At 41.9% G+C, this 15,434-nt stretch overlaps 1 protein-coding gene across 6 annotated transcripts in view; it reads left to right on the plus strand.

Moving 5' to 3' along the window:
- LOC137872856 (MAP7 domain-containing protein 1-like) overlaps positions 1–15,434 on the plus strand; it is a 38,776-nt gene that overhangs the window by 17,457 nt on the left and 5,885 nt on the right. For 2 of the 6 annotated variants that reach the window (XM_068711332.1, XM_068711333.1), the window contains exons 3-11: positions 1,219–1,287; positions 1,540–1,560; positions 3,736–3,899; positions 5,267–5,375; positions 6,204–6,308; positions 11,768–11,887; positions 12,840–12,988; positions 13,813–13,955; positions 14,467–14,708. In XM_068711332.1, coding sequence (XP_068567433.1) covers positions 1,219–1,287; positions 1,540–1,560; positions 3,736–3,899; positions 5,267–5,375; positions 6,204–6,308; positions 11,768–11,887; positions 12,840–12,988; positions 13,813–13,955; positions 14,467–14,708 — 1,122 coding nt within the window. The remainder of the gene's footprint in view (positions 1–1,218; positions 1,288–1,539; positions 1,561–3,735; positions 3,900–5,266; positions 5,376–6,203; positions 6,309–11,767; positions 11,888–12,839; positions 12,989–13,812; positions 13,956–14,466; positions 14,709–15,434) is intronic. The other 4 variants (XM_068711335.1, XM_068711334.1, XM_068711336.1 and 1 more) reach the window with 4 other exon arrangements.

Genomic DNA, 15,434 nt, shown 5'->3' on the forward strand with positions numbered 1-15,434 from the left:
CATGTTCCACCGCTGCGTCTTATTAAGCGTATCGGGATTCATGCTGATTTTCACTGAAGATGAGAACGGCTGAGAAGCAGTTGTTCATCACAGCTAAGCTGCACAAGAGTTTTCACATTGTCAGTGTACGAAGAGATGGAAAAAAATTACAACTGAATCATTTTCTGTGAGAAATTTATCAATGCAAATAATGGAAGGCAATCAAATCTTATTGTTGGTGCTCACAGCTTTGAAAAATGACGTGAAAATGTCTGAAGCAACACGGAAACAGTGTCCCTGTTACTCGGGATAATCCACAGAACATGCTGTCAGCTGTTTTCAACGGCACTATATCTCAGTTCCACTAAAAACTGTTTGCAGGATTGCAGGATTGCGGATGAATCAAAATATCCCTTTAGAAATTCCGCATTTCTGTTTGAAGTTTAATTCATTTTCAATACTGTGACCACCACAAATCTGTGGCCCAGACAGGCGTTCTTCTCCTTCAGCTACTCCCTGTGGGATCCCAAGACATTCCCTGGCCAGATGGGATATGTAATCCCCCTCAGCGTGTTCTGGGTCCGCCTGGGGTCTCCTCTCAGTCGTAGTCGTTCCTGGAAAACCTCAAGAGCGCATCCTAATCAGACGCTCGAGCCGTGCTCAACTGGCTCGCTTTGATGCAAATGACCAGAGGTTCTGCTCCAAGCTCCTTCAGGATGTCTGAAGCAGTTCTACTCAGCTCTACTGAGCGTTTTATTGTTTTTTGTGATACCTGCTCAGCACTAAACAGCAGAGAGACACAGTTAGCTAGCTGGTGAACATAGTGGTGCATTTAGCAGCTAAAGAGACAGATATTTCTCTCAGGAGTTGGTGGAAACCAAAAACAGAGCTGAAAGGAGAGTTAATATTGGACTCATACATTCATCAGGTGGACAAACCAGACTCCAAATGAATGATAATGTTACTTCTAAAGCAAGGGTTGGAAATGAAGGGAAACCAACAAGAGTAAGCTAAAAAATGATCAAACTTGGCTATTGTTAGCACGTAGTTACCATGACGTCACCTATTGGTTTGCAGTCTACTATTTTTAAGCCTCAAATTTGGCCGTCGCCATCTTGTTTTTTTGCAACTATAAGTGACACAAGAGGGTGAAGTACAACTGAGAGCTGAATTAGACATTTATTGCCGGTTTGTAATGAAAGATTCAACTGAAAACTTTATTTTTTATTTTCCCTGCAGATTCGATGAGCTCAGAGCAACGACAGAAACTTGCCAAGGAGCGAAGGGAGGAGAGAGCCAGATATATCGGTAAGAAATGATAAAACAATAAAATATGTTGAGCTTTTTCTTAACTTTGAATAAATTGGATTTTCCCAAAAAGAACTCTGCTGGTGATGCATGGAGCTGGAATTTGTTGTAACCAACTTGATGCGTGCACATCTTCTATTCTTGACGTAGTATTAACATTCCTCTTTCCTCTGTCACTCTCCTCTGACGTGACTGACGGTTATTGTCGTCTCTTACTGTTTCTCTTACTGTTTCTCCTCGCATGGCTTTCAGAACAGCAAACTCAGCTGCAAGGTAAGGGACTTCACTAAAAACCCTCGGCGTCCGCAGCCATCATACCATTTGGGAATAATCAAACTTGTGATGGGAATCATAGTCGCGCCCTTTCTTCTTTCCTCCATGAATCGCTTGTGCTTTTTATTTGGGTTGTCTGTCTCTTTGGAAAGTCTTAAACGTTGAATGTCTGAATGTTTCTGCTCACGTTTTGTTTAAATTTACTTTTTATTTTGGCATGGCCCACACCTAAAGTCATGGTTGTACTTTGTGGCTGCAAAATTAAACTTTTCTCTTATGAAAATATTGCTCTAGCCCCAAAACATTTAAGACAAAATCTACTATTCAAACACAGGGTCTTCTCCCTGTGGATGAAGGCAGCCAATCAGAGCAGAGCTCGGCTGGCGTTTCCCTGCAGAGACGTCCCTTGGAGCCCAGGGCATGAAAAATGAGCAGTCATTACCATAAACTGAGACCAGGCCTCTCAGACAGATTAGATTTAATTACTACTTTCATTAGCATAAATAATGTGGTCATGCCGCAGCACAGTTAAAGCAGAGTTCTGCTGCCTTTTCATCGATAAAATCTGAGGTTCACTTGGCTTCAGCTGCTCCGAGATAAGTTTCCTGCAGTCTGCTTTTTTCTGTAATTATATGGGAGCATGCAATTTGTTCAGAACCGTGTGCACATAATGGCATGTGGATCACAAAACATGATCTTTACTTTACATTTGCAATAAATCTATCTGAACATATTGTGAAGAACTGAGCATTGTTATGTAACAGCAATGGTGCACTTAATACTTTGTGCAAACTCTGCAAAATTGAAAACGTGAAAAGCACGCACACATTATACCGACATATTTTTCAATCCTGCTGCACAGAGTGCAGACATAAATTAATTAATTTTTCAGGAATTGGATTTATGGAGGAGTAAAAAAGGCTTTTTCATTGTAGAGAGGCTCAGACTTGTGTGACTCATTAGTGAAGATGAGCTGCAGAATTCTGAACTAAATACAAAACATGTGTTTGCCTCACAACACTGCTACATCCTCACAGAGCTTAATCCACTAAAATGTTTTTCTAATGCCGTCTAACTCCCAGCAATACGGGATAATATTGAAACATGTCATGCCATTACTTTGGTTGGATGCAACATGTAACCCACCCTCATTGTCCTCATCCATTGTTTAAACTCTCCACCGTGCTTTAAAAACAACAGTTGTGTAAACAGGCTTATATGCAAGTGATGAGAAAGATATAAATCTAAGAAAGACAGCGGCTGTCCAGCATACAGAAGGTTTAATTTAGGAAGATTGATTGCTGTTTAATTGTTCCCCCAAGAAATGAGCCACAGCAGCGAATGTGCAAAGAGAAACAGGCGTCTGCTAGAGGGTGCTGTATAACACAGTGGGACACCTCTGCTTATTTACTGTTATCAGGATTATAGTGTAATGAACACAGTGTCTTCCATCTGCTTCACCCATTGTGTTTGAGTATCAAGAGCTGTTACCACTGTTACCACTGTTGAATAAGTATATTTCACACAGATTAGCGTATAACTTCATATTCTCTTCATTGTCCCTTTTAATACTGTTTATGTTTTAGCCACTCTAGCGGCGTGGCTCAAGTGATAATGACTTATTTTGAAAACTATTAAATTAATTGCAAAGAAATTTGTTTCAGATATTCATGGTCTTCAGGGGTTGAATCCTACTTTAAGCGGTTCCCTGACTCTTCTCGAGTGGCTAAGTTTTGATTTATCAAGTTAAATAGCTCCAAATTTACCAGACAGATTGGCCCAAACTTTAGTACATATCCATGGCTCCCAGAGGATGAATCATAATGACTTTGGTGTTCACCTAAATTTTCCTCCAGCACCACCATGAGGGTTGCAGGTTTGAGTAGACTATTAGTCTTGTCATCCCGCAAAGCACTTCCTAAACATTGTTTAAGAAAGGTGCCATATAGAATAAGTTTATTAATATTAGGATCATTTTATCATCATTGTAGGAAAAGAATTAGGCCGGGCTTTTCTTAGAAAACCCTATTCAGATAACCACAGAATTTAAAAGATCTCAGACAAATGTGATTCTCAGCAACCTTTTGTTTTCGAACTTTCTCGTGTCATTTTTATTACCATCGCTCCGGCTTTTCTGTCTGGATGTTAACCCCTCTCTCTCTGGTGACCCTGCAGCAGCGAAGAAGGCCCAGTGGCTGGAGAAGGAGGAGAAGGCCCGACGTCTGAGGGAGAGCCAGTTGGAGGATCGCAGGAGGAAGCTAGAAGAGCAGAGGCTGAAGACTGAGAAACGCAGAGCTCTGCTGGAGGAAAAACAGAGACAGAAACTAGAAAAAAACAAGGTGAGAAAATACAATAAATCAGAATGTAGTAGCATTCAAACATGGGTTCATTAACAAATTATGGTTTAACCAATTAATGCAATTTCAAAGCTTGTTTTTAATTATCAACACTGAGCTAATATGGTTGTCATCGATAACACAGACATATTTCTTTTATAGCCTGAGACAGAATGTGTCCTCTCTAAAATAGTTCCTCTTAATAAAGTCAGGGTGGAAAAGTCAACACCATGCCAGTGTTTATGCAAGCCTAATGCTTAGTACAGTTTTTGTCCACTGGAAAATTGCCTGTGTAACAGGGATTTGATCACATCTTGAATATCAGTTGTGATGCCAAGTGTTGGCTGAGTACAGCAAATTTTCCGTTGGTCATAAGTTCAGAATTTTCATTGGCTGTAATTGGAGTTATCAGTTATTATTCACAGCAGTGGTTCCTTATCCTTTTGGCTTCTATTTGACCTATAAAAATGAAACAGTGTCTTCTTTTGTCTCCTTGTCACAAGTTGCTCATGCCTATGAGTCGGGAGCATTTCTACCAAACTGTTACTTTACCTTCTAACTGCAGATTGTTCAATTTCAGTGATTGTTTAAGGAATTATTTTCTTTGTTGACAAAAGTAAAATGTGAAGATCAATACCAATCTGACGCTTGGAGCTACATCCCGCAATATATTAGCCTAGCTTAGCATTAAGTGTGGAAGTAGGCAGCAGCAGTTTAGTCTGGCTCTGTTCAAACTTCAAAAATACACCTACCTACAGTATTTAACATGTTTCATCTTGTTTGTTTTACCCGTATTCAAACAGAAATGTAAAAATGAAAATGGCAACAATGTCTTGGCCAACAACAGCCGAGAGCAGTGACTCTCTGGAGTCTTGTTGTCACAGTGAGGTTGTGTTGGCCGGACAAACTAAATGTTGTTAAGAAATTGTTGTACAACATTACTAGTGAGCTTTAGAGGTCCGAATACGTTTTTTAAACTTTGGACAAAGCCAGACAAGCACTCTCCCCTGCTTCTGGCGTTTACGCTAAACTAAGCTATTCACCTCCCCTTAGATGACCAGATTGATACCCCATAAAACCACAACACGTTGTTTTTGTACGGATTAAACAACTGTTATATGTTAATTAGCGAGCTCTAAAGTTGTAGGTGCATTTTGATACCTTTGACCGATGCCAGGCTAGCTGTTTCCCCCTGTTTCTAGTCTTTATGCTAAGCTAACCGACTGCGGGCTGTAGCTTCACATTTACAGTACTCACCAAAAGAAAGCCAATCAGCGCATTTCCCAAGATGTCTTTACTATTCCTTTAAACTGTCAAAGAACTTATGAGTTTGAGTTTGTGACTCTGTTTTGACTGCGTGGATCCTACAGGAGAGATATGAGTCAGCTATCAAGAGGTCGACAAAGAAGACGTGGGCCGAGATCCGCCAGCAGAGGTGGTCCTGGGCGGGCGGACTCAACCAGACCTCCCGCAGAGAAAGTGAGTTTCAAATGAACCTCAATCCCATGGAAACTCTCGCGAAGAAAATAATATGTCACATCCTCACTGTAACTCCAACCTTCACATTGAGCAACGCTGCACAGACTGTGACTCACTGGTCCAACTGATGCAATTCAAGGAAATAACTTCTGAAGGGTCATAAAAGGCGGGGGTACCAGTGGCAGATGGCCTTATTCCGTAATTTAAACCTCTGTAATTCCTCAGTGAAATGTCTCTGTTTTCTTTGAGGCAGAAATCGGGTTTGAGTTCCAGTTAAAAAGTGATCACAGAGGCGGAGAGCTGAGCAGCAAGGTAGCTGTCATGAACTTGTTTCATTAGATCCGCAGTGTGAACAACGTTTTTCAGAGAGCTGTGAGCTTATTCCCTTTTTTTTAGACCGTTGAAATCACGTGACGGGCGGCGTCTTTTGGACCCGTGACACTGAGGTCAAGACAAGTTTCTCTCCTTCAGAGTGTGAAAGAATCTGAACGTGTGAGTGAACGTGTGTGTGTGTGTGTGTTATGCTGATTTCTTGCAGCAAATAAAAAGCAAAGTAGCTATGTGATTTCTAACTTTACCACACCCTTCCCACGCTTTCCTCAAAGTTCCTCCCCATTTCCTCCCCTCCAAGTCTGAGTCCAGATTAATCTCCTCCTTAATGTTCAATGAGAACCTCAGAGAATGGTGAGTCCCTGATCACCTCCAGATCCAGACCGAGGGGAGTCGGCAGCCCTCCTCCCCCGATTTCTTATCAGTCCTCAGCCGGGCCCGCCTGCACCCCGGCCGCCTTGTGAACAGTTGTTGTCTGTTGCGTTCTCTCCGGTGCAGGCAGATGCTCGGCCTCCACGGTCAACTTGCCGAGACAGGTGGACCCTGTCATTAACAACAGGCTGTCCAAGTCCTCTGCCACGCTCTGGAACTCCCCCAACAGAAGTAAGGACGACCCGGCGTCAATGTCCACCAGGCCTCTTCCTCTTCCCTCTCCCTTCCTATTCATCCCCCTCTCTGACCTCCCCCCCACTCCTCTTACCCTAATCTGTTTATTTTTGGTTTTCTTTTTTTACTATTATAACTGTCGTCTCTGGTGGCCTGCCTGCCTGCCTGTGCTTGGTGACTGGTCATTTACCACCTACTCCCCCCTCGCTTGTCACGCTCTCGGTCTCGTATGCATCGTGGTTTTTGATTTCAGTTGGTGGTTGTCATTGATTTGAGTCTCCTCTGCATTTTTGATCAGCCTCCCTTTCACCACGACATCACCGAGCCATATTTTGTGATATGTGTGTTTCTGTTCATAGGTTTTTTTAAGTTCACATCTTCTCTTTATTGGTTGCCCCCCTCCACTTTACTGTTGGTGGTTTGGTGTGGTGGTGGTATTGGTGGTGGATATTATAGTGTGACTGTCGCAAATGAAAGTAAAGCAACTAAATGCACATGTATTGTATTGTATTATATTTTGGTGGTTTTATGTAGACATACATCCTGTTTCCATGGAGATTAAACCTCTCTTGCTTCAGTAGTTATTTACAGCAGCGCATTGCTGCTGCCAAGACAAAAGCATATTTGCTCAGTTTCTTGTCATATGGAATGTTTCTTTGTAACACAATCCTTTAACGTTTTAATAAGATAATATTTATGTGACACATTTGTTCGTTATTTCTTCATACAAATTCATTTAGCTTTCCCAAGAAACTTGTTGAATCATGAACTTTCCGTTAATTACACAAAAGCAACATATGGTTAACATGACAATATTTATCATCATAACAGAATAAGTTGGCATGTTGTTATAACAAGCAAGTTAAAGTGTGTACAGCCATGCTAACGGCTACTTTGACACAGCGGTGCTTTGTGCTAAATGCTAACATTAGCATGTTAAAAGACTCTAACTATGCTAACATGTTGATTTTAGGTCGGTATGATGTTCACCATCTTAGTTTATTGTGTTAAGCTAACTTTAGCCAAGACGCTGTAACTGTTGCTGAACACCAGTGGTCACTGTTGTCACAAGCCACATAGTTACAGGATAATGTGATGCGTCTTCTCACGTATGAATTAATCATTTTATTTGTTAGAGAAACATTGTATCATTGCTTCTTTCAAAAGTTGCACAGTCTTGCTTTCAGTTATAAACCAAAGTACTTAACAAACTATCCAATTTTGAGACATTTACTCAAAACCGCGAATGTTAATGGTGGCGCTAGAGGTAGAGGTTCACCAAAGTCATTAGGATTCATCCTCTGGGGAACATGAATGTTTTTACAACATTTCATGACAATTGACCAACGAACCTACATGACCATCCATAGAAGCGTGGCTAAAAATGTCAATATGTTATTTTAACAGGTTATGTATATATGTAAGATATAAAAAATACGATACAGTATATAAGATAAATGGATATGTCTTGTAAGACCAGAAAAATGTGGTATGAACTGAGTAGGCAACGTTTTTCATTTTTAACAGGTGGAACGGAAAGTCGAAAGTCCCAATTACAAATCCGTCTGCTGCTTCAGCACCACGGACAGCGGCATGGATTTATCAATACACAGCACACTGAGAGCCACTTCTGAAACACAATGCGACGCGTCTGGTGGAATCACAAGACTTTTCTAGAGTGGTCTGTGGAGGCTACTGGTCTTGGTGACAAAGATTCTAACTTGTGCAAACCTCAGTCAAATAAAGGATCAATGAGTCGAGCAGCGAAGACTTACATGATACGGTGATTTTTACATTACGGTCATTTTAGCAGACGCTTTTATCCAAAGCGACTTACAATTCAGTCGCTTTGGATTCACTACAATTATCTACACACCATAGACGCACCGTACGGGAGCAATTTTTATTTTTATTTTTTTATTTTTTTGGGGTTAAGTGTCTTGCTCAAGGACACATTGACATGAGACTAGTAGAGCAGGAGCTGGGGATCAAACCACCGACCCTCTGATTGAAAGGCGGCCCTGCTCTCCACTTATTCACAGTCACCCCGCAGTCACTTATGTACTAAAGACAAAAAAAAATTTCACAAAAAGGATTTTGTCAAAACAAAAACCTTCTCACATTATACCAAGAAACTGAGCGGATGGTTTTTTTGTTGTCATGGCGGCCGCAACGCTCTGTCGTGCTATGATGAATATTTAAATGATCTTGTTCTATTAAACTCATTGTATCAGACTCCTGAGTTGCCACATGTACATAAGCAGCACTGTCTTCATCACAGATTCGTCATGCCTCATAACGTGTGTCATTACCGATCGTATCACCCACAGTGCAATCAGCAGTTCGGCTCTCGCTGATTCAGATTTGCCTGCTTGATAAATCACTAATAACACGGATGCTCCAATACTGCGGGAACATGAAAGGACAATTTATGTCGATATCGGAGCTTGTGTTTCTGGCCTTTGGAGGTGCTCTGCAACAGAGTACCAGTAATGTTGTGTGTGTGTGTGTGTGTGTGTGTAAAGTGTGTGTGTGGGTGTGTAAAGTGTGTGTGTGTATGTGTGTGTGTGTGTATATGTGTGTGTGTAAAGTGTGTGTGTGTGTTAGTGTGTGTGTGTGTGTGTGTGTGTGTGTGTGTGTGTAAAGTGTGTGTGTGTGTGTGTGTGTGTGTGTGTGTGTGTGTGTGTTGGGGGGGGGATGGACCCAGGCATCAATCTACCTGCAGGTGAACAGTCGATCACCAGGCAGCAGCACAGCTCAGCCTCCCCTTGCCGCATTGGAGGAAGACGTGGAGGAGGAAGGGGAAACCACTGTTGCCTAGCAACGGGAGGTAGTCGAGTTATCAGTTAGTCATAAAACATGTTGTGAAAATTATCCGTCCAATGTACAGCAGAGGTGACTGTTGCATAAGAAGGGCCAGTCTGCGAAATGTTCATGTAAAGTGCGTAAAAACGACAAAAGTCGCGAATCGTGATTGCGCTATTCTCATGTGTTTTGTGTGGTATGTGTTAGTAGGTGTCATGCATACCAACAGAGTGCACCACAATAGAGTGTTTAGAAGAAGCAGTACACATGGTTTGACTTGTCACTAAAAATACATCTTTGCACAGCATGTTGTCTGCTTTTGTCACGAGAGACAGGGAAACCTGGACTATCTGTTGTCATGCATTAGTTCTCATGTTGAGGCGGTGCATTCTGTGTCCACCTCTATGTTGTTGTCTCATGAGCACTCGCGTGTTATCTGTTGTTTTTGCACTGTTTTAAAGGAGCAGGACAGTTAAGGAGAACAAAACCTACAGGCTCTTCACTCAGGATCAAAAGTAACACTACCGTCACGTTACAGATTATTTTACTTAAAGGAATAGTTCAACATTTTGGGGAGAGGATTGATGCCACTCTCATGTTTGTACAGGCAGCAACCAGTTAGCTTAGCTTAGCATAAAGACTGGAAACAGAGGGAAACAGCTAGCCCTGGCTTTGTCAAAAACGTAACCAAATCTGTCCTCCAGTACCTCTACAACTCTCTAATTAACATGTTAATCGTTTGTTTAATGTGCATACAAGAGAAGCGAAAAAAGGACAAGTTGTTGTTTACCAGCAGTAAATTCCTGGAGTCTATGTCCAGTGTTTATGCCAAGCTAGGCTTAGCTTGGCATAAACACTAGCTTGCTAGTTACAGTAGCGATATGACAAATTTAATTTACATTCTTATCTAATTCTTGGCAAGAAAGCAAATGAAGGAATTTCCCAAAATGTCAAATTATATATATCATGGAGCTGCTATATAAGTAAAATGCTCCCAAGTATACAAAGACATGTATGTACATTTGTATCATTTCAGTATTACATAATACATACAAATGTAACTTCCCTGTACTGTCTGCAGGTTCTAAGTTTAAATTCTTCGAGGGAAAGTGCTTCAAACATTTGTTTCTTTATTTCAGTTACTGCTGAAGGAGTTTGAGCGTCGTCTTCGTGATATTCTGTGTGAAGAGTCTCTAAATCTGAGCTCTCTCTCTGCGTCATTCATCGTCTCTCTCTCTCTCTCCGTCTGCTCCCTTTTGGGGGTTTTCTAGTATTTGTCTTTTTGCTTTATAAAATTCACACACAGGCATCTCTGGTTTCTAACAAGACTGATTTGATTCTGGCGGAATCAAAGATGGTGCCAACCTCCGACTAAAAGCAACTTGACATTAAGTTTGCTTTAGTCATGAGAGAATGATTTATTGGTCTGTGTGTTTCCACCCGTCATTACAACACATTTGATTATAAATCACATGACACTCAATAAAAGTTAGATTAACACTATTAGACCATGATGGTGTTAAAGTCAGAGTAGTGTGTGTTGTGCTAAGGCTGAACTCACCAGAAACTGACTTTGCACTGCATTGGGTATGACTGGGGTCGAGGCTTTTAAGTGAGTTGATTTTGAGCGGTAAGTAATGAAATTAACTTGGGTTTGTTTTTCTGCTGTGTGTTGTTATCTGATGTCTGGTACTGTGTGTGACGTGAGGGCTAACGTTCAGTTATTCATCTTATCTTTGAGTCTGAGAGTCTCTGATTGGCAGACTGGAGTTGTGCGTAAAATACTTTACTTACGTAATGTAGGCTATGTGACAAACGCTCTTATTCGAACCCAAACCATGATCTTTTCCTAAATGTAATAACCAACATTTAATGGTCAAGCGAGGCCTGTTAGCCTCTGGCAATTACATTACTACTGTATGTAAGATAGCTAGTTTTCTGGCGACCTTCATATAAATAGAAACAAATAATGTCCTAGTTTGTTTTTTTCTGACTCTGAATTTTGCCAGTTGGTTCACTTCTAAAAATCATTGTGGATGCTTGGCTCCACCTCCTGATGTCTGAATCACAAATCAAGATCTGCATAATCCAATTCGGCTTTTTAATACATTTTGAAAAAAAAATCTAAATCAAAACCCAGAATACCGGCATACTCTGCTGATGATTTTTGTTGGTCTGAATGTAAATGAAGTTCTTGTAAATCTCGTGCAGTTTTTCACCTTTTTTTTTTTTTTACTTTTTCTTTTTTTTAAGTGATTAGGGTTTGTTTGGCTAGATAAACACAAGTAATAAGAGTGTTCATTTAATTTGTCAAAGATTAAATTTGATCCTTTTGTCATAACCTGGTAACATTTCCTCAGACTTACCAACTTCTAGCAACACATGAATGCAGCGTAAAACTCCCCTCTGCCTCAGATGGAGACAGTGTGTTCAGTGTGTGTGTGTGTGTGTGTGTGTGTGTGTGTGTGTGTGTGTGTGTGTGTGTGTCTGTGTGAAGATAGGATGTGCTGCAGTGTCATCAATGAGGAGCGCCACACGTCTAGGTTGTGTTCACCCCTGCGGCAGTATGCCGGACATGTGTTTTATTGGTGAGTACCTATGTGGTGCAGCTCCGACAGTAACCTGACACTGACGGCGTCCTCTTATGTCAGCCCGCAGCCTGCGTCTGAGCCCCTGGGAGAGCCGGATCGTGGAGCGGCTCATGACGCCGACGCTGTCCTTCCTGGCCCGCAGTCGCAGCGCCGCCACCCTCCTCAACAACAGCGACTCCTGTGAGTGTGAGGCCACATCTGGATGTTTCTACTCAATGTACCCACACTTTTTTTCTGCACATCACCGGAATGTGCAGGGAGGGAGGAATACTGCTCTGTTTTAGGACACTTTATGTAAAGTTTGTTTGACCCAAAACATTCAGATCTAAATTTTTCATCACTCTTCTCACTTTTTCTTTTACCCCCCTCTCTATCCTGCTATTTCTGTCTTTATCTGTGGGGACATTTGTTTCGATTGAAAAACACGACAAGGTCCATGTAGTAGCTGTTCTGGAGCTTTCCATCATATCACATGACCTTCATCATCAGCCATTTTTATAGTTATCATGAAATCTTGAAACTTTTACTTTCTTTCCGAGCACTTCCCTGGACTTGTCGTCAACTTTGAAGTCCTTAAGATGTTTAGGAAAAACTGTTAAAATGAACTCGTAGTGGTATTTATACTAATTCGAGAAATGCCCACCACAGTTTTTTAAATTTCACATTGTTGAAGCTTCTCCGCTCCCTCTTTGTCATTTTTGCTTTGTGGATAACTTGTTTCAGTCTTTGTCCTCTCCCCTCTCTCTTATTCTGTCTCTCTTTATCTATATGAATTCATATGTGTATATAACACCCTGTGGTGATGTTTGGTTTGTTTGAAGATAAAGCTGGTATTGATGATTATCTTCGATATCAGTTAATCTGTCATTTATTTGCTGGATTAATCGATTTATTGTTTTGTCTAAAAAGGTTAAAACATGCTGAAAAAGCAAGAGTCCAAAACTCAAAGATAGTCAGAATAAAGCTACAAAAGGCACTATTGGATAACAATAAATAATCAGTCATTGTCCTGGTGTGTCCTCACTGAGAGGCTTTTTATTATCCCTCTGCATGGTGTATGTGTTTGTATGTGTGTGGGGCCCCTGACAATCGGCCCCCGCTGCCGCTCTCTGCATGTTCATGTGTTACTCAGACTCTCACCACTGCTCCCGTTCAGTCTCCACCAGCCCCCTGAACGCCAGCTCCCATCACCACCCGCACCAGAACGCCGAGCGCTGGAGGGTCTCCTCCGCCAGCACGCCGGACATCACCCAGCGCCAACGCCGGCGAAACTCCACACCGGTAGGCAAACATGTTGACCTCTCATGTACATCATGTTTGGATATTTCAGGCTCCCAAAAACAGACAGTTAGGACACATTACACATTTTCAAGTTAAATCATGATAGTGAAATAGTATCTGGTGATCCATCAAACCTATTAGACGGACATAGAAACCTAAATTACTCTAATCAATGCTTTACATAAACAATGGGTCATATGAGTTTAATATGAAAGGTGTCGCTCGGCGTGACAAACCCACAGAGAATTATCACACAACATTGTAGCATCTTTTTTTTTTTTTTGCAACTTCACTGTTTCAGTTCACTCTCGCCGCTTTCATGGGAGCTGTTTACAGAGAAAAAAAGTCTTTAAAAAGACGCTGTACACTAGCACCAAACAGCAGAGAGACACAGGTAGAGACCAGCTGGCGAACACAGTTGAGCATTTAGAAGCTAAAGAGACCAAAAACAGAGAAGTTAGGGTTAGGGTCAAAAAGAGAGTGAATATTGGACTTACATATGTGGACTGTTTGCCGCAGTAACACACCTTTAGATGGTAATATGTCAATGAAGGTTTACCGGCTCGTCAGACTGCCACCAAGTGGGAAAGAAAACAATAAAGGCAGATTTCAATTTTAAAAAATATTTTAAAGAACCATAACTTCACCATTAATTTATTAAATAGCACATGCAAAGGAAATAAGCTGCCAGTCTTAAATGTTGTTTTGAAGGAGCCTCTATAACATACTGACATTTAGCAAAAGGCCTTCATCTCATACAGAGTGTAAATATCGACCTCGGCCTCAGGTGATAACTGCTTATTTGTGTTACGTCTTCCTTCAAGTTGGACAAAAAGAAGAAAGAGAAGAAAGACAAGGAGAGGGAGAATGAAAAAGAGAAGAACTCGCTCACAAAAGACAAAGTGCCGAAGAAGAGACAGACGACATCACCCACCACCCTAACCCAGAGATCCAGGCCAGAGACCAGGTATCATACAAGCTGCCTTGTGCCAGCTCTACATACCAATGTATCCCATAATTCAACCAGAAAATCTTATGCTATATTGTGGACTTAGTTAAAGCAGGAGAGAAGCTGAGAGAGAGAGGGAGCTCATGTGTTCTGGTGTTTTATCCTCGGAGCAGGTTAATGTCTCACAGATGGTCCAAGGTGCTATAATCTAACTACTGAAAGGGACTCTGCTGGACTCCGTTCAGTCAGCCAACAGCAGGTCTGTTAGTGTCAGACCGATGCACAGGGGGAAAAAAGATGTCTCCCTGCCTCCCTTCCTCTCAGGTTACACTCCCATACAGCCAAAGAATCGTGGAACTTCAGATGGAGTCACTCATATCTTCCACATGACCTAGTTATGAGCTTTATCTAGTGCACTGGCAACCTCATTACCTTTTGCTACACTGCTATGAAACCCGATTGTCCATGCCGCCAGCTCTCTCTTTGACTAATGTTTCACCTCCTTCTCCACCTCCTCTCTTCTCATCAGCACCCCGAAGCCCAAAAACAGACCTCCGTCACCCGCCGCCCCCAAAAGTCGGCCCCTGTCCCCTCTGGTGCCGGCAGCGGCCTCCAAGACCCCGATGGGCAAGAAGACGCCTCCCCCTGGCACCAAGACCCGACCCAAACGAGCCCAGACGCCCGCCAGGGTGCAGCCCCAGACGGTCGCTGCGGTCGCCGTGGAAACGCGCCACGAACCCCAGCAGCCCGCCGCTCCGGAGGAGAAAAAGAGTAAGTGTGGTTACCATGGTGACCATATCCAGGCTTCAAGATGACCGAGAGGTGTGATCACTACAGAGTGAATGTGCCAGATTTTTACCAGCTCTGGCCTTTACTGACTGCTCTGTAACTGGAGTGATGAAGCCACAATTACGCTTTTCACTTTTTTAATTAACTATACAACATAGTTCCTACAACACATCGACAAATCAATTAAAACTTCTCTCTATGCTATTGACGTCCACTCACACCAGTCCTCCCCCAGCGTATCCATCCAAAAAGCTGGATAACATGGGGAATATCTGCAGGCCTCACCTGGAGCTCCACTTTTTAAGTCACAAAACGTAACTATTCCGTTCCCTGATGTTGAGCAATTATTTTTTTCCATATAAAACTGAATAAAAAACAGAAAAGAAAAATACAGCATGCCAAAAATTAGACCACATTTTCATTTTATTAATGGCACCACGGTGGTATTGATGGTTAATGTATGAATCATTGTGATGTCGAGTAAAACTTGAAGTTACTGTAGGATCTTGAAAAGTCAGCTGCTCTGCTAAAATATTTGAACTGCTGTATTCATATTTAGAACTCTGCACGCAGCAGACAGAAGTTTCCACTGTGGAAAAACTCTCCACAGGATTTCCCAAACTGTCAGTGCGTCATGACGAGCAGGGCCTCTCTTTGTTCCTCTCTTTTTTTATATATTTCATTTTATCTGATCTAAAATTCAAATTC

This window comes from Cebidichthys violaceus, unplaced genomic scaffold, assembly GCF_023349555.1.
Source record: "Cebidichthys violaceus isolate CVI_PGR_0920_01 unplaced genomic scaffold, fCebVio1.0.p SCAF_16, whole genome shotgun sequence".
NCBI lineage: Eukaryota > Metazoa > Chordata > Actinopteri > Perciformes > Stichaeidae > Cebidichthys > Cebidichthys violaceus.